General features: G+C 38.6%; 1 protein-coding gene across 2 annotated transcripts; it reads right to left on the bottom strand.

Annotated features, from left to right (window-relative positions):
• Nucleotides 1-3942: 3942 nt before the first annotated feature.
• Nucleotides 3943-23402, bottom strand: kiaa0513 (KIAA0513 ortholog). Of its 2 annotated transcripts, XM_017465858.3 has the most exons (13): nucleotides 23297-23402; nucleotides 16786-17237; nucleotides 16435-16534; nucleotides 16089-16162; nucleotides 15374-15444; nucleotides 14699-14903; nucleotides 14471-14511; nucleotides 12922-13000; nucleotides 12158-12235; nucleotides 11384-11413; nucleotides 7142-7222; nucleotides 6867-6961; nucleotides 3943-6113 (listed from the first exon to the last, which is right to left on the bottom strand). In XM_017465858.3, exons 2-13 carry the CDS (start codon nucleotides 17145-17147, stop codon nucleotides 6064-6066), a joined length of 1266 nt encoding a protein of 421 aa, XP_017321347.1. In that variant the 5' UTR covers nucleotides 17148-17237; nucleotides 23297-23402; the 3' UTR covers nucleotides 3943-6063. The 2 variants fall into 2 exon arrangements, with proteins under 2 accessions (XP_017321347.1, XP_017321346.1); XM_017465857.3 differs by lacking the exon at nucleotides 11384-11413 and having other exon boundaries at nucleotides 23297-23401.
• Between the last annotated feature and the right edge of the window lie 208 nt (nucleotides 23403-23610).

Genomic DNA, 23610 nt, shown 5'->3' with positions numbered 1-23610 from the left:
TTATAAGTCACTTTCATAAATAGTTTTTTTCAGTTCACAGAGAAGAATACTCACAGAAATTATCGGAATTTTAAATGTTTGCATTGCTCACTTCAGGATCGGACCATGGCCATGCATATGCACATGGACATATAATAACAACCACACACGTGGAATCGTATTAATTCCAGCCACTGAGACACATTCAAAAGAGTCAGGTATCCCCATCCTTGATGAATCACTTAAAACTGTGGAACCATGTATTGAAAAGCTCTTTTGTCACCAGGAACTCTCTGCAGATTGAATGTTTACATACCTTTTAAAATTTTCATGCCTGGAAAGCTGTAACATGAGTTTAGCACAATAAATATCCATCCCAGTCACACATATGGTTCCTAGATCACACTGTGAAAATTAAAAATAACAGCGAAAAACAAAGAGCTCTTTAGAAATAAACTTTCAAGTTTTCAAGTGTTGTCGTATGGGCCAAACTGATTCTTACACAAATAACCATGGTGTTTGGTATTTTAGTCAATTTTACACTCGCTGAAGTAGAAACGGCCACTTTTGGATCAGCTAAGCAAGTCAAGAGAGCTAAGAGCTGTTTTACAAGTATTTTTGAATTTTTATTTGTACAGTATTTACCACATTTGACCACATATAGTCAATGCTTAAAATATTAACATTAACAATTTACTACACCTAATGGTTTAGTTGTGGTGGAGAATGTTGCGTGAAGAAAATGTATGATGAAATTCATACTGTAACAAAGTTTACTGTAAATTTTAAACTGAAATCATGTTAGATTTATTTTATTAGTACATATTCAGTAATAGTTAGTTCATTAGTTGACCAAAGTGCAGCTGCTACTCAGTTTGGTTTAAAATCGGTTTGCTGTTTGTTTCCTGGCTTGCTTACAAACCTACTGGGTCACTGGCCTTGAGGCAACTGTGACACCATTGTTGCATCACGTTTATCTAAAAAGGCTGACCACCCATGAACTGAGAAACTTTTTACTGTGTCTATTATCGGTCTATGGCTATTATAGGCTGAATTAATTAGCAGACTAGATGTTTATCAATGTTCTTCTTTCATTGCTGTTAAAGTGTCCTTTGTAAATAATTGTAATTAATAATGCATGCTTTATATAGTGCAAGAAATGATCCAGGGGTTGCACATGCTATGTGTCAATGACCCATGCAGACAGGTCATGGCAATGTCAAGAAGTCGAAGGCTATCAGGAGCTACAACTCCAATTCTGAAAAAGTTGGGACAGTATGGAAAATGCAAAAAAAAACCTAACAATTAATGAACATTAAATTCACATTATTTGATGTTTTATTTTGTGAATTTTATTTATTTTTGAAAGCATACACTCATTTCAAATCTGATGACTGCAACACACTCCAAAAAAGTTGGAGCAGTCGACTGTTTACCACTGTGTAACATCACCATTTCTTTTAATAACACTTATTAAGCGTTCGGGCGCTGAAGATAACAGTTGGTTAAGTTTAACAAGTGGAATTTTCCCCCATTCGTCCATTATGCATTTCTTCAGCTGCGCAACTGTAAGGGGTCTTTGTTGCCTTATTTTGCGCTTCGTATTGTGCCACACATTCTCAATCGGAGACAGGTCAGGACTGCAGACAGGCCATGCTAGCACCCGCACTCTCTGCTTATGCAACCATGCGCTTGTAATCCGGACAGAATGTGGTTTGGCATTGTCCTGCTCTGGATGGCAGCATATGCTGCTCCAAAATGTGTACATATATTTCTGCATTAATGGTGCCCTCACAGATGTGCAAGTTACCCACACTATGGGCACTGACACACCCCATACCATGACAGATGCTGGCTTTTGGACCTGATGCTGATAACAGCTTGGATGGTCTTTTTCCTCTTTGTTTCTGGAGAACATGACGACCGTTTTGCCAAAAACTATTTGAAAACTATTTGACTCGTCGGACCACAAAACATGATTCCACTGTGCTACTGTTCATCTCGGATAAGACCAAGCCAATAGAAATCGGCGGCGTTTCTGGACAGTGTTGATGTACGGCTTCTGCTTTGCATAATAAAGCCTTAACTTGCATCTGTGGATGCAGCGGTGAATGGTGTTGACCGACAAATATTTTCTAAAGTATTCCTGAGCCCATGTCAGGATAGCCATTACAGACTCATGAATGTTTTTTAAGACAGCGACGTCTGAGGTATCGGAGATCACGCGCATTCAGAAGTGATTTTCGGCCTTGCCCATTATGCACTGAGATTTGACAGGATTCCTTGAATCTTTTAATTATATTGTGAATTGTAGAAGGTGAAATGCCCAAAATCCTACTGATTTGTCTTTGGGGAATGTTGTTCTCAAAGTGTTGGATTATTAGCGGACACATCTGTTGGCAGATTGGCGAGCCTCGACACTTCCTTGCTCTTGAAGGACTAGGCCTTTTTTGGAGGCTCCTTATATACTATGATTAGACAATTGCCTCAACTGTTTCATATCACCTACTTATTTCAACTTGTCACATCACTATTAATCCTAAATTGCCCCTGTCCCAACTTTTTTGGAATACATCGAATGCATAAATTATAAAATAAACACTTATCTTCAAAACACTATGCAGTTGATTATGTAAAACATCAAATACCTTGTCTTTATAGTTTTTTTGTTTAAATACAAGCCAAAGTACATTTACAAATCACTCGTCTTTGTTTTTATTAGCGTTTTTTCCATACTGTCCCAACTTTTTCGGAATTGGGGTTATATTTGCACAATTTGTGCCAGGTCAAAGTCTGTCTGGCTTGTTGTGAACTTCAGCAGAACACTGAGTATTGAGGAAACAGATGGTCCAAGTTTATAACAGCTCTCCTCTTTGAGGATGCTGTGTACATATAAACGGACAAAAAATACAAAAGTTACAACATATTGTTGTGATTATTATGTAAATACATATACTGCACACATTTTTTATATAGTTTTGTTAGCAAAAGGTGATTATATCCATTGTGAAATTAAAAGCATTAAAAAAAAAGCAAGACCTTGTGTGTTTGTGTGTTGCCATGTCAGAGACCACCCATATGACTGACTCACACTTATTATGGACTTAATATGACTCAAACTATGCTGTTCTAACAGAAATCCCCTTCCCGAGTCAAATGCTGCTTTAATATATCACATCGCCTAGATCAAGCAATAGTTAAGACAGTGTTTCACTTCAGTACTAAACTGAGACACTAATTAGAAATAAACACATTGAATAAACATGCTAAGGAGAGAGGTGAGCTAGGTGAAAGTGCAGGATGTGATTAGTGAGTGGTGATACACGAGAAAAGAAGCATTTGCTCAGCTCCAGGTCTGGCACTAATTAACAGTGTTGGAGTTCTTGCTGTGTGACACCAGGCTTTGGTGCTTCACAGCTCATGACTGTATGTCCAATCAGTGCAAGCCAGTGTGACTGCTGTTTGTTTACTCTCTCAGTCAGCCGTGGCAGCCATTTGGCAGCTCCCTCAACCAACGAATCTTAAGCGCTCCCACATTGAGCAGCCTCGACCTGGTCACACGCGCCAGCACATGAAAACACATGTTCACAAAATGACACAAACACACAGAGGAATGATAAAGGAATATCTGGTGAGGAACCACAGATCAGCCATGATTTGAGGAACTACTTGGTGTGAAAAATGTTAAATGTAATTATTGTAATTATTTAAAATTCCACCAAGAAGAGGATGGGTTCCCTCTGAGTCTGGTTCCTCTTAAGATTTCTTCCTGGTGTTATCTCAGGGAGCTTTTCCTTGCTACTGTTGCCTTTGGCTTGCTTTTTTTTATCTACATCTGGATTTCCGGAAAACTGCTTTGTGGCAATGCCTATTGTTAAAAGTGCTGTAGAAATAAAACTGAATTGAACTGAATTACAATGAGATGAAATATGGCAATTTGACTGTAACAAGGTTCACTACACATCAGGTTACACATCTTTTATTATAAACACATAATAGACAAGGTCTATCAGGTATCACATTAAAGCTGTGAATATTAGGGCAGTAAAGCAAAGCATCCACAGTACATTAAGGACACATACAGGATTTGCAAAGCACACATTTTTCCAACAAAATGGATGTACTACATCCTTTAAATATCTAAGCGCACAATGTGACAACATATACACCTTACATAAATGAACATTTTACAATCCAGTAATCCCTTTTTGAACCAGCCATTGTGTTGCAATGCAAACTGCAATTTTCTGTGATAAAATCTCTGTATTTACAAACTCTCTCTCTCTCTGTGTGTATATATATATATATATATATATATATATATATATATATATATATATATATATATATATGTGTGTGTGTGTGTGTGTGTGTGTGTGTGTGTGTGTGTGTGTGTGTGTGTGTGTGTGTATTAACCTTACCGTATCCTCATGCACGAAGACTTCAGTAGTTTCATAAATATTTCTAAAACACCACACTTGGTTACTATTCTCCTTCACTGCTCAGCAGCTAATATGGAGAAACACGACCGCCCTCTGTTGACTGGACATGACACTACACTACAGCAATGCACAATTCACCATGAATACGCATGCGCACTGAACACAGGACATTACAGCACGGCACAGCACAACACTACAACAGCTGTTACACAGCACTACAGCTTGCATTGGTCGATCACTAAACAGTTAGAACAACTCTATAAACACGACAAACACAGACTTGGAGTGCACATAAATGACAAACAAATGCAAAACTGACTAAAATATCTTATACAACTTATAAAATATGTAAAACTGGAGGTTTACAGCAATATTTCCAACATTTAACAAGGACACATCACAGGGGAACAATTTGTTAAAGGCACTTTGGACAGACTGGAGTTTCAAAGTTCACTCTGGAGGCTCATGTACCACATGGATAATACAGGGTGTATTTAATACTGTTTTGCACATGAATGATATGGGCTCACATTTCTGGGAACAGAAAAATTACACTATAAAAAAATTACACTTTGGAAATGCTAAGTCTCTGACAAAAGATTTTCTATTTTATGTAAGGCTGCTTAAGCTTAAATCAAACTTGACATGTCACACACACACATGCACACAAACACACACACGGTCAAACAAACAGGTAGGCAAGGAAAAATTAAAGATAGTGTGTGTGTGTGTGTGTGTGTGTGTGTGTGTGTGTGTGTGTGTGTGTATATATATATATATATATATATATATATATATATATATATATATATATACATACACATATATATATACACATATATATACACACACATATACATACATACATACATACATAAACACAAACCCATCAAACCTGCTCACATACTATCACACACACTGTTACACACTATCACACGATCATAACTCTCTAACTCAAATTATCATATTCTCACGTGCACACTATCACACCTTTTATGCACAATATCACACCATCACATGGCTAGACTGTCATACTTTGTAACAGGTTTGATAGTGTGTATGTGAGAATCTGATAACGCGTTCGAGAGCATGATAGAGTGCGTCACATGTCAAGTTGAATTATAGCCTAAATGCCCAAAGGCCTGTCACACATTTCTTTATGTTGACACCATATGAAGAGAGAAAACTAAATTTGAAAGCCTTATCGAAAATGGATGACGGAACTGCATTTTGTAGACATGTACAGTTCACCCAGCTCAATAAAGATACTGAATAGTTTACTTAGCATATTATATATGGTTTTTGCATGTGACCGCACTGTTGAGAGTATAGCGGATCTGTCAGGTACTGATATGCATCTGAAACATAGCATTTGTGTGATGCTGCAGCATAGCAGAAGTATACAGAGTTTTAGTGAGCAGCACTGGAGTAAATGCAATGTCCTTACCACCTCATAGATATGTTAACTTCGGTTGCTGTACTTTTGAAAATTGTTCAAATGAAGGTGGGCTGTAGCAGTGCTCAATAGCATAAATGAGCGAGGCTAGAGTGAGCTTCCACCTGGAGCTGAACGGTGTTATACATCAGGGAACCGAACAGTAGGACCGAATAAGAGGATAGTGGAGTCCTCTGTAGCAGCCATTCACTCTACAGCCATCTGTTCAATATGCTCACTCAGCAACTTGTATTGTTCTAACATGGGGAAAAGGAAAAGAGAACAAACAAGCATTTATTTTTTACTTTACTTTACACCCAAGTTTCACCCTTTCTTCAGAGGATAATCCAATATACCAATGGTCACCAACCATCTACCTTCACCTCTAGCCAAAATCTAACACTCCTGTTTTAGTTGATCAAGAACTTCTTAACGCAATGATTAGATAGTCAGATGGGCACAATTATGGTTGGAGCGAAAGTCTTCAGGAACGGAGATCTCCAGGAACTGGGTTGGTGACCACTGCTATATACAATACTATATACTTGTACATAAGAAATGCTGCTGTAAACATAAAGACTTTCCTGCTCTCATCCAAGGACTTCTATTTACAATATGTTCACACATTCAACACACTTAGTATTGTTTGACTCTATCGTATACAATTATAGAAGAGTAATGATTTATAATCCCACTATCCGGTGTCACCTCGAATTAGGTACCTCTCAAGATTTCTACCTCATGTTGTCTCAGGGAGTTTTTCCCTCACTACTCTCTCTTCTGGCCTGTTCATTAGACATCTCAAGTATATCTGAATCCATATTTCCGTAAATGCTCCTTTGTGACAATGTCTATTGTTAAAAGTGCTACACAAATAAAACTGAATTGACTTAAAGTACAGCCTTAGAAAGTGACCAACAATCGTATCATTTTTACAATGGTCACTTCGACAAAAGCAAATAAGAAAAATACAGGAACTGTGTGTATGTGTGTCTTTGCGTGTCCCTCACCTTCATTCAAATTTCCAATAATTGCCTGCTTCTTGAGGAAATCATTGCAGAGTTTCTTACTCAATCCAAAGGCGAGCATATTATGGGTGAAGGTCCTATAGGCGCACATACAAATAAGCAACGATAAGAATGAACAAACGTACCATAAACCTGCGTAATCAAAAAACACATTACCTCAACAACAAAAAAACAGCCTGTAACATTTGCACCATTCATCTCAACCCCTATATAATTCTTACCCAAAATGTAACCATTTTATGGTTGATATCACTCACCCTAGCTGTCCAAAGGTGATGTTTTCTTCGATCCTGGAGCTGTCGTCTTTCTCTTCCTGAGTCATATGACACCACTTTTCCCTAAGGAGGTTGAAGGCAGAGGTCAAAGCTCAAGGTTGAAGGTCATTCTCAGTTTCAGTGAGTTTATGAAAGCCAACAAAAGGGGAAAAAAATCACAGCCAGGGTATACCACTGCCAAGATCTTTTTCTCTTTTAGTGCATTTTAAATCATAATTCTTTTGTTAGGATTAATTCCATAGCAAGGTGTAATGAGCAAAAAGAATCATGAGCAATGAAAAACATTGCAAAAGGCCAGACATAATAAGGTAAATGACACATGACATAATTATGTAGCCTGACATTAGCACCCATGCACACATAGTTGAGCGGAGCTTATCAGTTAACCCAATGTAGTGTTTAGCAGTGCTTTGTGGTTAGATTAAGTCAGGGTTAATAATTAAGCAACATAAAGTAAAATGTATTTCATCCAAAATAATGTTGAAAACATAATCCTGGATGCTGGTTATGTAATAGCAAGCAAAACCTTTACTCCTCACAGTATACCTTCTTATGAATATAAAAGCTTAATCACATGTTAGTTAGCTGTTAAACTCGAGTTGGAGACAACAGAGCAGGCTTGGGGAGTAACGGAATTTATGTAACGGCGTTACGTAATCAGGATCCAATAAACTGGTAAATGTAATCTGTTACCGTTATGTCAGAAAACAAAGTAATCAGATTACAGGTGCATTTAGTAAAAAATGGGAATACTATCAGGATGACACATTTTAAATTTAAAACTAAATAAATTAATCTTTTGACATGACATACAACATAGCTGTTGATTATAGTTTTTGTTCTCTCTTGCCAGTCATGGCTCACATGAGCAACCTTCTGGTAGAAATGAACACAAATTGTTCTCTGAAATGCTTTTGTTAGGGCGACCATACGTCCTCCTTTTCATACCTTAAAAAATCGTCCGGCCGGGATTTATAAATTTGGGAAAATGTCCGGGATTCGTTTTTAGTTTCATTATGATGTGTTTATGGTCTAATACTGCATCATGTGTGCACATGTTTGCATTGCCTTAACCCCTCTACGTAACTCCCGCCTTCTCGCACCCGAATTGGTCGATTCTAAAAAGCTTGCAGCAACTATTAGCCAAATTCCTGCCTCTCAACCATTAGCCTACTCTCAGCAAACGGCTGAAGGTGAAGCGCTGTGGTGTACGGCATAAAACAGTTGCTTGACAACAGCAGCAAATGACAGCTGTCCTGAGTCGGAACAATATTTCATGTCAATATCTCAATATTTTTTAATTTCATGTTATCACATTGCTGCATATTACATGGTCATTCAAATGTGTAAATGATGACAGAAGCCACACTCGTGGCATCTGATATTTTATTTTATTCCATGGACATTCAAAAGAATGTAGGAATTTATAAATATTTACATGATGCTAATAGTGTGTCTTTTTGGAAAACCAGAATATGGTCACCCAAACTTTTATGATTTAATGATACCCACATCATGGACAGTGATCTTTTAATTATTCACTTATTTATTTTCTTAAACTTTGAACATGTTTTTAAGCTCTAAATAAAAGTATTTCTCTTGATTTCATTTCCATGTGTGACCTTGAAGTAATCAGATTACATTATTTTCACATTGTGATACTTGGATTTTTTATGAAGTAATTTGTAACTGTAACAGAATATATTTTTAAAGTATCCCTCCCAACCCTGCAACAGAGTGATCATAAATCATTTTATAACAATTTCTAAACTACTGCCTTTGGTGATAATCCTCCCAAGTTGCTGATCGGACTCCAACACGCATCTGTTCCACTAAATTTTATATTTGGCCTAAGTAAGTTAGAATTTCTAGGTTTAGAGGGGGGAAAAAACCTTTTCACTAAAGATGAGGAAAATGTCTACAAAATGAGACGACAACCAGCATGCAGATGACCTGCACAGTATGCAGCAAGCATGCGACAACAAGTGACTGCATGAGCCACATAAAATGCACACAGGAAAAGCAAAGGCCAGAGACAGAAGCCCAGACACTACTATTCAGAAATCATGGCCTCAGGATCCAAAACAATTGCAGAAGCATTCCTTTAATCCTCCAAAAACTTCCAAATATGATTGCCATTGGTGCATTTATCAAAGAATGTCATTAACGAGCAAAGGAAGGAATGTTTAAATGAGATACGTAATGGCCTGTTTAAAATATTTTGAGCCAGACATAAACCAATAGAGTTTCATGGAATAGCCTCAACATGTAGAGGTTGCTGAAGATATGTTATTTACTGATATATCATTTATTTCCAACTTAAAAAGTTAATTTTTTGTTCCATATGGAGCAAACTTTAAAGCAGTTTAAAGCAGAGAATAGGTAGAAACCCAAGTCTAATAACTAACAAAAGACAGGTTTATAAAAAAATATATATCTTTGTTAAATATAGGCATGCAACAATTATTGGTACCCTTTTAGTGAGTACTTTGTGCTACCTCCATTTGCCAAGATAACGGCTCCGAGTTTTCTCCTATTACGCCTGATGAAGTTGGAGAATATATGGCAAGGGATCTAAGACCATTCCTCCATACAGAATATCTCCAGATCCTTCACATTTAGAGGTCCACGCTGGTGGACTCTCCTCTTCAGTTCATCCCACAGGTTTTCTATGGGTTTCAAGTCAAGGGACTGGGATGGACATGGCAGGACCTTGATTTTATGGTCAGTAAACCATTTTTGTGTTGATTTTGATGTATGTTTTGGATCATTGTCCAGCTGGAAGATCCAACCATGGCCCATTTTAAGCTTTCTGGCAGAGGCGGTCAGATATTCTTTTAATATCTGTTGATATTTGATAGCCCATGATGCCATATATCCTAACAAAATGTCCAGGTCCTCTGGCAGAAAAACAGACCCAAAACATTAAAGAGCCACCACCATATTTAACCGTGGGCATGAGGTACTTTTCCATATGGCTACCTCTCTGTGTGCACCAAAACCACCTCTGGTGTTTAAGCTCTATTTTGGTTTCATCTGACAATAGAACCCGATTCCATTTGAAGTTCTAGTAGTGTCTGGCAAACTGAAGATGCTTGAGTTTGTTTTTGGATGAGAGTAGAGTTTTTTTTTCTTGAAATCCTTCCAAACAACTTGTGGTGATGTAGGTGACTTCGAATTGTAGTTTTGGAAACTTTCTGACCCCAAAAAGTCTGCAATTCTCCAGCTGTGATCCTTGGAGATCACAGTGCATTGAGACAGTATAGACATGCATCCTCTTCCAGGTTGATTCATAACATTTCCAGTTGACTGGAACTTCTTAATTATTGCCCTGATGGTGGAAATGGGGATTTTCAATGCTTGTGCTATTTTCACATAGCCACTTCCCATTTTATGAAGCTCAACAACCTTTTGCCACACATCACAGCTATATTCCTTGGTCTAACCCATTGTTATGAATGACTAAGGGAATTTGGCCTATGTGTTACCTCATATTTATACCCCTGTGAAACAGGAAGTCATGGTTGAACAATTTCCTGTTTCTAGTCACCCAGGTACAAAAAAAAATTTAAATCTCAATGGGAATATACTTCCAATATATGTTTCTCATATAAATTCAATTCAAATTCAATGGGGTGCCAATAATTGTTGCACATATATTTAACACAGATTTTTTTTGGGGGGGATAAACCCGTGTTGTTTGCAATTGTTTGATATCCATGAGAGTAGAGAATTTTTGTGAATTTTTGAACAAAAGATCAAAAAGTTCAACAATAAAGACAAATTTTCACAGCCTTCTTTGCTCATATTTGCCAAGGGTGCCAATATTAGTGGAGGGCACTATATATGACAAGATGCTTTCTTATTTTTGGTAACAATCGGGAAGCTATTACCATGTCTTAAACCATTAAACAGTGTGCTTTTTCTTTTGTTGCCATTTTGGTTATCAGTGCAGTGCACAACTTCCTTCCTGTATGATGACTCTGTAGTTTTCTGTGTGAATTCCTTTCCTCTACTACACACCATGAATATCTAAGATAAAAGCCTCCTGCTTTACAAAAGGCCTAGACATCCGAAACGTCCCCTATCCCCCTTTCCCGGCACCTTCACTTGCTCTTTGCTGCAGTCTAACTGAGCTGTATTGCTATTTTACTCTCAAATTTATTTCTGCGGCTTTTTTCTGTCTAGTGGTGTCTGGAACAGCAGACAGAATGAACGACAGACCTCTCATCTTTCTCCTCCTCAGCTGTCCGTCTGTGTGAGGCAGCAAGGCACATGGAGATAAACAGTTAAAGTTTCATGCAGAAAAAGAGAGAGAGAGAGGAAGAGAGAGAGGGAAAGAGAGGCTGTTGAGCAGATTGGTGCAGCAGTGTCTACTACTGGGAAAGAGTGAGCTCAGAGAGCAAGGCAAGAATCAGATATTATCGAACGCAAGGATGTAGAACACACACACACGCACACATAGACGCACAAACTTACTTTTCTCACCTGGATAGACAACATGTCTAATTACTAGGTACCAAAATCCTCATAAAACTTTAACAATACAGCAGTGCATTGCTAAATGCAATCTCTTTACCCTAATCTTTAACATGTTCACAAGCATCACATGCTCTGAAATGTTTACTTAGTCACACCCAGGTATCACACACCTCGTGGTAATTCCAGTTTTAAAGGCCAGAGTTCAAACAAACATGAACCTGTTAATCTTCTAATCATGAATGAGGTGTGTAGGAAAAATACTAAAGTATTTGCAGAGGGTGCAGCAATGCAGATCTGCATACCTACTACGTAAAGGTCCAGCCACTCTTTTATATAGTTAGCCATCCAAGGCAGAAGCAGACTGGAATTTATACTCAAAGAACATGGTCACCTTTTTACAATATATATATATATATATATATATATATATATATATATATATATATATATATATATATATATATATATATATATATATATATATATTTTTTTTTTTTTTTTTACAGATACTCTCACCTCGTGGTCGGGGACCTCTTGTTCCTCTCACAGTGGACAGCATCGAAAAATGCAGCATTCCAAAATCTTAAAGTGTGCCTTGAACAGAAAAGACCATCATTAACCGTGTGAAAGATGAGGATCATGTTCCTATTATCAGAGTTAGTAAGGACTAACTCAATGACGGAGTGGTGCGATGCAACCCGACGTGAAATGGAGCTACTGAAGTTGGTTACTTTCATAGAACAGCACTTCCTGAAGTGTTTCATTCCTCTTATAGCACAGCAATTTTAAAACAAGTCCATTTTAAATTTATTAATGAAGTCCATTTAATATATTTACAGTTACGTTTGATGTTCTGGAACGTCCTTAAAACAGGTTAGTTCTTGTTATCGCTCAGATTAGAACAGGTATAAACAATCATCGCAGCCTGTCAGGTGACTGAGAACTTGGAAGGTACAAAGTCGTCTAGCCTGAAGACTGTTACATTAAGAAAAACTGTTACAAAGAGGCGATCTGTGGTTTGTCTTATAGCTGGCACTCCTGTCAGAGAAAATTAATCCACGCCTTCTGACCAATCAGATTTGAGAATTCAACAACACATTGGTATACAATTGGATAACATTCAGCAGTGAAATGTTCCATTTCTTGACGTGTAACAAACATGACGATTGAAACAAAACCTCAGGACCATTCTTGGATCAAATGATAGACACAAAACGAACTCCTTGGATACTGCCTGAGCAGCTTTACAAAGAACCTGAAACAACAAATGAACCACGCACCAGATTGGTTGCTGTTTAAGGTGTGTGTACAAGTATATCTTCTCTCCTTTCTTCTTGTCTGGGGATGCAGGGGGTGATGCTGTAGCAGATGAGAACACACACATTAATTGATGTTTACACACAAGTTTCATTGGCAGAACAGTATTGAAGGAGTCTCAGAAATACTGTATGCATACATGAGAAGTGCTCAGTGACAGCAAGGATGTATTTACAGTCATGAACTGCTCATTGGCAGACAGTTGAAAAGATGTGTGTACATTTATAACTGGCTCTGTGCATCAGGGCTGAACACCCAAAACAAAAGTGTTATGTGTTAAAGACATGTCTGTCTCACATGCATCTGCACATAACAGGTATGATTCCATGTAACTTAACAATCCTTTCACACCTGCTCCATACCAAACCCTGTCTATCCTGTTCCTTTTAACAAACAATACCTTTTTTTAAAATTTCATTTGCACAGTTCAGTGTGAAGCATAAACTCCATAGGAATCCATTGATAGAACACATTCCTAGTTAACTATATTTAAATTAATATATTTACAACTTTAGGAACGTGGTGCCTATAGCTGCAGGGGTGGACAAAACAGTAGCCCGGGTATCTGGGACAAGCAGATGTTGTGTCCAGGCTCTTAGTTGAATGGTGGTAGACTGGGCAAGTGGCCTTAACAACTTGTTAAAAAAAAACAACCCCAAAAAACTACTTCTTAATGACTTTAGCAAGTTTAAACATTTTTAGTTTAAACATAATGCTGTAATACACTACAAACATTGGCTGAGGTGTGATTTAACTGACGGTAGAAAGATTTTTACTAGACAGATCAATTAAGACGACAGAGGATGTTTGTAGAAACAGGAACACGCAGATATATTGAAACCCTTAACCTAGCCTTAACCCAGTGGACAGTACCATGGACAGATAAGTCCTCGGATAACTCTCCTGCTTATTAAACATAGTCACTTCACGGTTAAACATTTCGAGAGAAAATTTAGACACTATCCAGTCTCAAATAACATATATTTCAAGAAATGTGACGAGACAACATGACAGCTTATGGCTGTGATGTTAGGCAATGCTGTCAAGGGCACAAACACAACAATCCTACAGCATACTAATTCAGTTGCCTTAGTCTTTATTAATGCAATTCATTAGCTATCTAGCTCACCAACATGTTATTAAATGTGGCTACCAATACTTTACTCTAATTAGATTTCTGGGTAACCAAAACATATGACTGGGCAGAACTCTAGAGTTTTTCCTTGGTCAGACAAGAAATTTATCATTAGTCCACATCTGAGCTGATACCAATCCACCAACATGGGCAACTAGAATAAAAGCAAATATGCTGTGAGTTCACTGCCCTGCTATCTCAGGTCATGAATTTAAGTAAACTGCGCTGTAAATACAGCTGGCCGAACTTTGGCCCAACACGTGTCACTTACATCTCATGTCTGGTGTGAATTCTAAGTAAAAGACATAGACTTTACTTAGAACTGAATAAAGATGGAAGGCATGCAACCATCAAAAAAATCAATATAAATGATTTACCTGGTGCTTTAGGCTTGCCTTCTGTTGGACTCTCTATCTCTCTGTGGACAAAACAGGGGACAAAAGAGGAAGACTGAAAGAGACCAGACTTATAGTATTTGTACATGAACCAATAATGAGTCCATTATTAGTCATGACCCATTTAAGTCATAGTGATTCAATTATGCGGTTATTTTCATTGGTCTTAGTAAATGAAGGTAATGACTGAGCAAGAGTGCCCCTCCTCACTCGTTCTTTCGGGCAGCCGGGCCTCTGAGCTTGCTCTCCAGGCCTCCGAAGAAGCTCTTCATGTCCGTCTTAGTTGTCGTATTTTTCAACAATTTCTCAGCAATGTCTTTCTTGCCTGAGAGCCAGACCTTGCTGCCACGCAGGTATGAGTCAAAACCTGCACTTGGCTTCTCCAGAAGCTCTGTAGGTGACAGCTGTATCTTCCCTGGAGACAGAGGAATAGCACACCATGTGACCATATGTGCACACACAAGTAATCACAAAACAAAAGATTGATATGCCAAAACAACTCATTTATTCTGTGTGGCATTTGAAAAAATAACGGTCAAATCACGTCATTGTTACTTAAAGGAATGAGAGGAGCTTAAGCCCTTAAATAAAGTAGAAGTGACTAAGATTGAAAAAGGGCTATTAGATGTCTTAACATAATATTTAAAAAAGCAATAAGCCCACAAATTTTGTTTAACAGGGTGAGTCAAAAGAAAACTAGATTTTTTTGTACTGTTTCTTCACAATCTGCATTTCCTTCAATGCAAGTGTATCAGGATTTAACGAACGATTTCTCTAGAAAAAAAATTATTCAGTTCTAATTTGTGTCGTACTTTTGAGGTTTTCACTCGATTCAAAATAACATACACACTCATTCAAGAACACTTGCTTTCTTCCATGTCTTACCAATGTAATAGTACGTGAAGCACATGGTCATTAAGTGCTTGGCAGGGCTGTAATCATCCATCTGGTGGCATCTGACAGTCATTCAAAACAGAGGTCAGATGAAGGTCATGGTAGTAATGCAAAATCAAATTCAACCCACACACATACTGTAAGTATACAAATATTGACTCAAGAGGAAAGCTGCAGGAAATGAACTTGTGGAATGAGTGCCAACAAAGCTGCATGACTGTTTGTCCAAATAAAACATAAATAAACCCACCATCCACTCAGTTTGATTATCAGACTCCAATTCAGCACAAACTAACCAAGTGCTAACAGTAACATCATTCATTCTCAAGTCAGTATCAAACTACACAAAGATATATACAGAGTCTGGTAGCATTGTTAGAGAAGCCTGGGCCAGAGCAATGATTATTGTGCCTGGCATTTCTAAATAATTACATGGTGCACATCCATAAATAATGCTTCTCAGGGGTTAAAACAGAGAGATTTATGTAACAAAGAAAAAGAGTACAAAAGACTGACTTGGGAAAGTATATGTTCTTGCAATCTTGCTGCAATGCTGGCTCTAACAATGTGGTTCATATACTCAGATTGTGAGGACAGCATGTGGTAATGCCAAATGTTTATTGAGCCACATAACCAGCAGCTTGTTCCCAGAATCTCAGCCAAGTTGCAGAGATTTACTGAGACTCTGGCTTTTTTGCATACTTACTCAAACAGGACAACTGCAAAAGACTGCACCAGTCGGTAGAAGGTCTGCTCACTCACACACTTAGAGTTGCAGCGCTGCAAGAAACCAAATGATTTCATTATAATTCATGGATCCCAAATATTAATGGGTCATATCATATATCCTTCAGCTGCACTGAAGCCAACAACTTGCTTTTAACTGGGACATGCAAGGCAAGCTTTGAAATAACCAACTCTGTATGTTTGTGTGCACTATGTTGGATCTAGTTTAGTTGTTAAGAGCTACACAAGTGCTCTAATGTAAAGCGTGTATATACTATGCATAAACTTTTAGCCCCGAATTGAACCACTTTCCTTCCCCTTCACACCTGCACACTGATGTATTTTGCAAACCACTCCCTCGCCTTGCCGTTTTCTCCACTACACAACTCGCCGAAGCGTGCTTTCTCCTCCTGGTCAAAGTCCTCCCTGAATCAGAGACAGAGAGAAAACAGAGAAACAGATCATTCAATATGTTACTTAACAAAAAAATATGTAACTTTATATATTGCTACACAAAGGCCTTATTGTTCTCCAAAGAGGATGGCTGATGGCAGGTTCATTAAAAAAGATACAAATGAATATCTTTGATTGTTTGGTCCATTTTCATTTCACTTTATATTTACTTGGGATAAATGTATGCAGTCTATAAAATCAGCCCGCTGAAATCACTGCCTCACCTTCCATGAAATAGCTTCTCCACATAGGCTTTCATGAATTCCCGCCGTTCCGCTACATCGGAGTCCTCAGCACTGTGATTGGATGATGAAGATGAGCGGCGGGAGTTTGAAGTGTGGGAGGGCGAATCAGTGGCCTCATTCTCACTGTCTGCAGACTCTGTGGCATCGCTGTCTTCAGCACCTTCCTCTCTTCCATACTCAACTGGTCTCGGGGCCATTGGCTTTGGAAGCTCACACACAGACTCTGGGATGAGAGGCTCAGCTGATAACAAGTCGGACGGACCAACGGCAGAGGGTGCTGTCACTTCTGTGCTGGAAGGCATGTCAAAGTCTATGAGGTTTTCCACTGCAGGCCCCTCCATAGTAATACAAGAGGGCAGTACAGTCTGAACTGACTGCTTTTATGACACGCACACACCTCTTCTTCCTGGTTCCCCACACGGCAGCTGAACCTGAGAAAGCAAGAGTTGAAAGCTCATTATATAATCATGCAGAGGCTTACATCAAAAATAATACATTATTGCTCCTTCATAAGGCTTGTTTTACTTTTTCTCACAAGTTGGCAGTGGGTGACTAACACATTACACAACACTGAGCATGTTTGCAAACTAAGCCTCAAGAATGTCTCAATATGAAATCTCGTCAGTTTCAAAAGGCCATTGCAAAAGCCATGAGTTATTATGTCTGCGGTACATAAAACCAGACAGTAGGGTTTCAAGTCAGGGGACTGGGATGGTAATGGCAGGAAATGGATTTTGTGGTCAGTAAAAAAATTTTGTGTTGATTTTGATGTATATTTTGGATCATTGTCCAGCTGGAAGATACAACCACGGCCCATTTTAAGCTTTCTGGTCAGGTTTTCATCTAATATCTGTTGATATTTGATAGAGTCCATGATGCCATGTATCCTAGCAAAATGTCCAGGTCCTCTGGCAGAAAAACAGCCCCAAAATATTAAATAGCCACCACCATATTTAAGCGTGGGCATGAGGAACTTTTCCATATGGCTACTTCTCTGTGTGCACCAAAACCACCTCTGGTGTTCATTGCCTAAAAGCGTTATTTTGGTTTCATCTGACCATAGAAGCCGACCAAATTTGAAGTTCCAGTAGTGTCTGGCAAACTGAAGATGAAGGAGTTTGTTTTTGGATGAGAGTAGAGTTTTTTTTTTTTCTTGAAATCCTTCCAAACAACTTGTGGTGATGTAGGTGACTTCGAATTCTAGTTTTGGAGACTTTATATGACCCCAAGACGCAACTAACTTCTGCAGTTCTCCTGCTGTGACCTTGAAGATTTTTTGGCCACTCGAACCATCCTCTTCACAGTGCGTTCAGACAATATATACCCACGTCCTCTTCAAGGTTGATTCAAAACATTTCCAGTTGACTGGAACTTCTTAATTATTGCCCTGATTGTGGAAATGGGCATTTTCAATGTGTTTACTATTTTCTTATAGCCACTTCGCATTTTATGAATCTCAACAACATTTTGCCACACTTCACTGCTACATTCTTTAGTCTTGCCCATTGTGAATGACTAAGGGAATTTGGCCAATGTGGCCTATGTTACCTCATATTTACACCCCTGTCATGGTTGATTTCCTGTTCCTAGTCAACCAGGTGTACTAAATATTATATATATATATATATATATATAAAACATTATATGTACACACACACACACAAATATTATACTATACTATACGAGCAGTATACGAGCAGTGGTGTGACAACCCTCTGCTTTTTAAAAATGCCTCAGTAGTCTCAGGTACACTTTGAGCTGTTTTATAAGGGAATTGGTTGTGAAATTTAATTAAGCACTTTGGAGAATCTGCCACAGTTCTTCTGGTTGTCACACTTGCTTTTGTTTTACAGGTAAAACTTGTTAGACTTCATTAGGATTTTATCTGAAATGTGAGGGATGTAATATTTTACTTTCTTACTGACATACAAACATAGAATTATGTTCATTTTGCTACAGGACATGGCTATCCAACAGCCTGATTAAAGCCTGACATTCACTGTATTAGGAAATCACAAATGTGTCTGTTAAAACAACTCCTTACCCAACATATTACCCAACATATTTATTTTTCCCCATTTTGGTCACTTGCCAATTACCACCCACTGCCTAACCCTCCCCTATCATATGGCAGCTAGCAACCAGGTATGGTGAAGACACATGCTTCTGCCGAGACACATGAAGCCAGCCAACCACATCTTTTTGAAGTACTACACAGGGCAGTGTAACATACTAAGAGGAAAGTGCTATCTACCCTCTTCCACATACCTGAGCTCACAGAGGCTCGTGATTGGCTAGCATCACTATGATTAACTTGGGAGAGAGAGTATGCCATCCCTTCCATCCTGAGAGTATGGCCAATTTTGCTTGACCCCCTCCTCCATTTATAAAAGGCTAATTTATGGTTTCTTAAAAATCCAGTTTGGGCCAATTCTTTGTTCTTTTTGGCTTTTTGCCAGAATCAGAAGCAACATCCCAGACCGCCTCACTTATGATTACAGCGTCTTGTTCAGTGTCATACAATAACCATCTATTCATTATAATCCACAACAATTTGCTAACTATACATAAAAAACAAACCTAAGACCTGCTAATCTATAATCATCTCTCACTAAGCTTCAGAGTGGAGCCATGAATAGCACACCCCTTAGACTGTCTAGGCAACTGAGGATGGCACTGGGATCGTGTGGTTATGTAATGCAGTACTGCAGAAGCGTGACTTGGCTCATGCACATACACACAAACACAAACTGACCAAAGAAAAGGTCTCAGGGCAAAAGCAGCTAATATGGTGTCAGCATTAGTTTGTGTTAATTACACATGACGTTCAACCTCACACTGCCCTTTCTTCTCTAAAAGCAGAAAGTCTTAACAGCATCTCCAGAAAACAGCCTTCAGCAACCCCCAATCCTCCATCTCCATCCCACACTCTCGCTATCCTCTGTCCATCAACGCCTCCATGTGTGCATCCCATGGCCACCAGCCCTCAAGATGAGAGGCTAGAGAAAAGGAGTGGTTGTGTGTGTGTGTGTGTGTGTGTGTGTGTGTGTCAGATCTGTGGGGTCTAAGCCAAAAAAAAAAAGATCAAAGGGGAAGGTAGATGGAGGGTGAGCAGCAGAGCGAGACAGGGAGAATAGATGGGTGCAGAGAGAACGAGAGACGAAATAGCCTTGGGTGATGGGAGGAGGGGTAAATTGGTTGTGCACTCAGCAACAAGCAAGGTCAGAATGTTCAGAAAGCTTTGAAAAGAAGGGATTTTCAAAAATGCTGCTTTCTGCATTACCACACTGATTGCTGTCTTTAACATTTCAAATTCATCTCATAAGCAAAATATATAAGCTTAGCATGAAGACTAAAAATGTGTAATAATGCTGATCAAACAAGACCTAGTTCTAAAACTGTCACCCGTTGCTTGTAACCCTTTTTTTTTTTTTTTTTTGAGCAACAAGAGAAAATTTGCTTACCACAGAGAGGTTTATCTTATAGAGGTTTATGTGATACATGTGCACTGTTACACAACATGCTAATTCACTTCCCTTCAGGAAATCCAACTCATGTCATCACTCCCATCATCAGAGTATTATAAAAGCAAAGCATTTCAGCCAGTCTGCTATTTAGCATGATAATTTCTGATTACACTTAATATAAATTGTACATTTCAAAAATAACAGCTCATTCATCTGTGGCAAGCCATTTTAGACTGTAAATTTGTTATTTTATAACAGACTGTGCAATAACATGTGTTGTCCATGTCAGAAGAAGATATACAATGAAGAGTCTCTAATGATAGACCTGTGTTTGAAGAAAATCATTATGTTCTGCTTATGTCATCAATCAGCGTGATCTGGGCTCATGCAGAAAGTGGGGTTGCATAAAAAGAAACATTCCTCAAAGTGAGCTTGAGGTAATAAGGATGGATTTTATGGCCATTAGCATGTTCATTTATGTTTCACCATTATTAATACCATCTTTGGAGCCTCCACTGCTGCCATCCTATTTTTGGATTTTTTTTTTTTTTTAAATGAGCGTCGTAACAGCAATAATATTGAGATTTCAACATAAAAGTATTCAAGCTGCCAGAATGTCTTGTTCAGTGCCTTTGGTCACAATGGCACTAAATCGCCTGCTGGTGAACATGTCATATTATGTGTTCTAAAACCGCTGATCTTAATTCAAGACCAGAGAATATTTTATTACGTACAATTCTTTTTTGTATCAGCAAAATCAGGCCGAAAATTGTGCGGTGTAATGCTGGCTGTAAAACAAGACATTCTTTCTCACAAAGTGTTTTCAGTGCATTTTTTACTCTCCATCATAGGTGTATGCTTTACAACATGTGCTGTCAGTTCCTAAAGTAGTCTTAAATTAGTAAACAAATTGAATTTTTTTGCTGAAGAATTCATTAAAAAGGAGCATTTGATACGATAAAGCCGTGGAAAGCAAGTGATGTGTGCCTCTATTCTTATTTTAAGACTGCAGCCAACCTTCATGTTTAGTGTATCTTTCACTCACTATTTATCAAACTATGGCCTTGAAATAGAAACCAGAGTAGCGACAGGACTTTGAGATAAGTCTAAACACTACAGCAGCTGGGTACACAGAGCAGCAACCCGAGGACAAGATTTAAGATAAACGAAAAAAGGATTAAGTCTGGGACGGAAGTTCACTTCAGCGAGTATGTTGGCCAAAATTATTAAACAATGCACTTCAACACTTCCTGCACTGATGGTGAAGCTAGTCAAGTAATTCCCAAACAGGAAAAGGAGAGGATTCTGAAAACGTGTAGAGGAAGTGATTTTTTTTCCTCGCCAGGTGTTTTGAGGACATGTTTATTACAATCTCGACTAGTTTAATTCGTTCAGAAATACCATTTGGGGCAGGCCTACATTTATAACCAACATATTCATCAAAGAAGCCTAGAATTGTAGCTTTTACAAATGTAGAGAAAAACACCTAATTTGTGGTCAATCCTGCATGGGAACACTGGGTGCAAGGCAGAAAACACACACTGAATGGGACTCCCATAGGCATGAATGAGTGTGTGACTATATATGTGTGTGTGCATTTTGCCTTGCTTTGGACTGGCCAAAGTGTACAACCAGAGTGTATTCTCACCCCATGCCCAGTGTCCCAAGGGTAGGCTCCAGATCCAGATTTTGCTAACTAAATTGATTTAATCAAATGGAATCACTGGAATGGACAACCTGAATGTTTCTTGAATATCTGAAAACTGAATTATTGAATCATATTCGTGAATGGTAAAAAAACCCCCAAAACAATAAATATCCTTCAAATTAAAAATGTGAATGAAATAAAAGCACTTTAAGGTGGGCACGATGGCTTAATGGTTAGTACACTTGCCTCACACCCCTGGGGTTGGGAGTTGCCTCCTCTGCCATGTGTGTGTAGTTTGCATGTTCTCCCCTTTGGGGATTTCTTCCGGTTTCTCTGGTTTCCTCCCCCAGTCCAAAGACAGCCGCTGTAGGCTGATAGTGTCCATAGTGTGCGAATATATGTGTGTATGTGTGTGTGTGTGTGTGTGTGTGTGTGTGTGCCCTGCAATGCGTTGGCACCCTGTCATTGTGCCCTGAGTTCCCTGGGACAGGTTCCAGGCTCACTGTTATCATGTGTAGGATAAGTGGTATGGAAAATGGATTAATTGATAAAAGTATTTTGAATGTCAAAGAAGCTCATTCAAAACAAATAAACACAGATGTGTGCTTTTTGAGGTAATATTCATTGCTATACAGTGGTCAGAGCGCTCAATTTCAATTCAAATTTAATGTAGTTATTAAAAATTCAAAGCTCTTTTTCCTATGCATATGTGTGTGTGTGTGTATATATATATATATATATATATATATATATATATATATATATATATATATATATATATAAAGTGAGGACGGAAAGGATTAGGATCCGCCCAGAATGCTGGGAAGCTCCGCCCATCGTGCCCTGTACAGTATAAAACACCTCAGATCAGCTCCATCCCTGTAAGCGAGACTCTGCGTAGTAATGACAACAAAACCGAAACTATTAATACTATAATTAATAATGGAAATGACTTAAATACTGCTGTGAAATCCTTTCTGGACTGTAAATAAAAACTCATTTGAGCTGCATATTTTCCTCATTCCTCTGCGCGTTAGTGCGAACCAAAATGAAACGTCCGTCCCACTGTGCAATTGTAAACAACACACTCCATGTATAAGCAAATATAAAAGGGCTTTAATATACATCTAAAGCGAGACATGTCGCGTTTATAGCTAGGATACAGTTCTCGAGGCAAGGCTGCGGTTCAGTGTGTAAGGTGAGAAGTGAACATCCTGGTAGAGTGATCAGATCAGCTGTCACACTAATTCTCAACACTCAGCTGTACATGTAGTCTGATGCCAAATTACAACAACAACATACACAATCAAAATATTTGCTTTTGTATAAGCGATACTCTGCGCTTTCCCACGAAGGTTTATTAGATGGAACTTACCCAAGAATTCAGGTGAAGCTGCGTTTCGTCTTCACGGTAGCGTCCTACGATTGACTCAGTGGTCAAGACGCACGCATGCGCAGTAATGCCGATTAGTTTAGGAGGACGGGAATCCGATGACGCTAGGAAATCACGTGACGCTCTTGCACTCTGCACATTTGTTTACAACGACGTTTGAGGAAGGACCGCAGTGTTTCCTCACCATTCCGTCCCGTTATTTTTCTCTGCCAACAGCCCCCTCCCACCGCCAGCAGTTATATTGTTAAATGCTGGAAATGTCTAATAACTCCAACACACGAACACATAAAACTACT

This window comes from Ictalurus punctatus, chromosome 4 (genome assembly GCF_001660625.3).
Source record: "Ictalurus punctatus breed USDA103 chromosome 4, Coco_2.0, whole genome shotgun sequence".
In the NCBI taxonomy this organism is placed as follows: domain Eukaryota; kingdom Metazoa; phylum Chordata; class Actinopteri; order Siluriformes; family Ictaluridae; genus Ictalurus; species Ictalurus punctatus.
The sequence above is the reverse complement of the archived record's forward strand: the minus strand, read 5'-3'. Positions and strand labels throughout refer to the sequence as shown.

Coding starts and splice junctions, on each gene's coding strand:
- kiaa0513 (XM_017465858.3), bottom strand. CDS start 17,147: ATGGAGGGGCCTGCAGTGGAAAACCTCATAGACTTTGACATGCCTTCC. Junction 16,535..16,785: donor GAGAAGCTATTTCATGGAAG/GTGAGGCAGTGA, acceptor TCTCTGATTCAG/GGAGGACTTTGACCAGGAGG. Junction 13,001..14,470: donor AGGCAAGCCTAAAGCACCAG/GTAAATCATTTA, acceptor CATCTGCTACAG/CATCACCCCCTGCATCCCCA.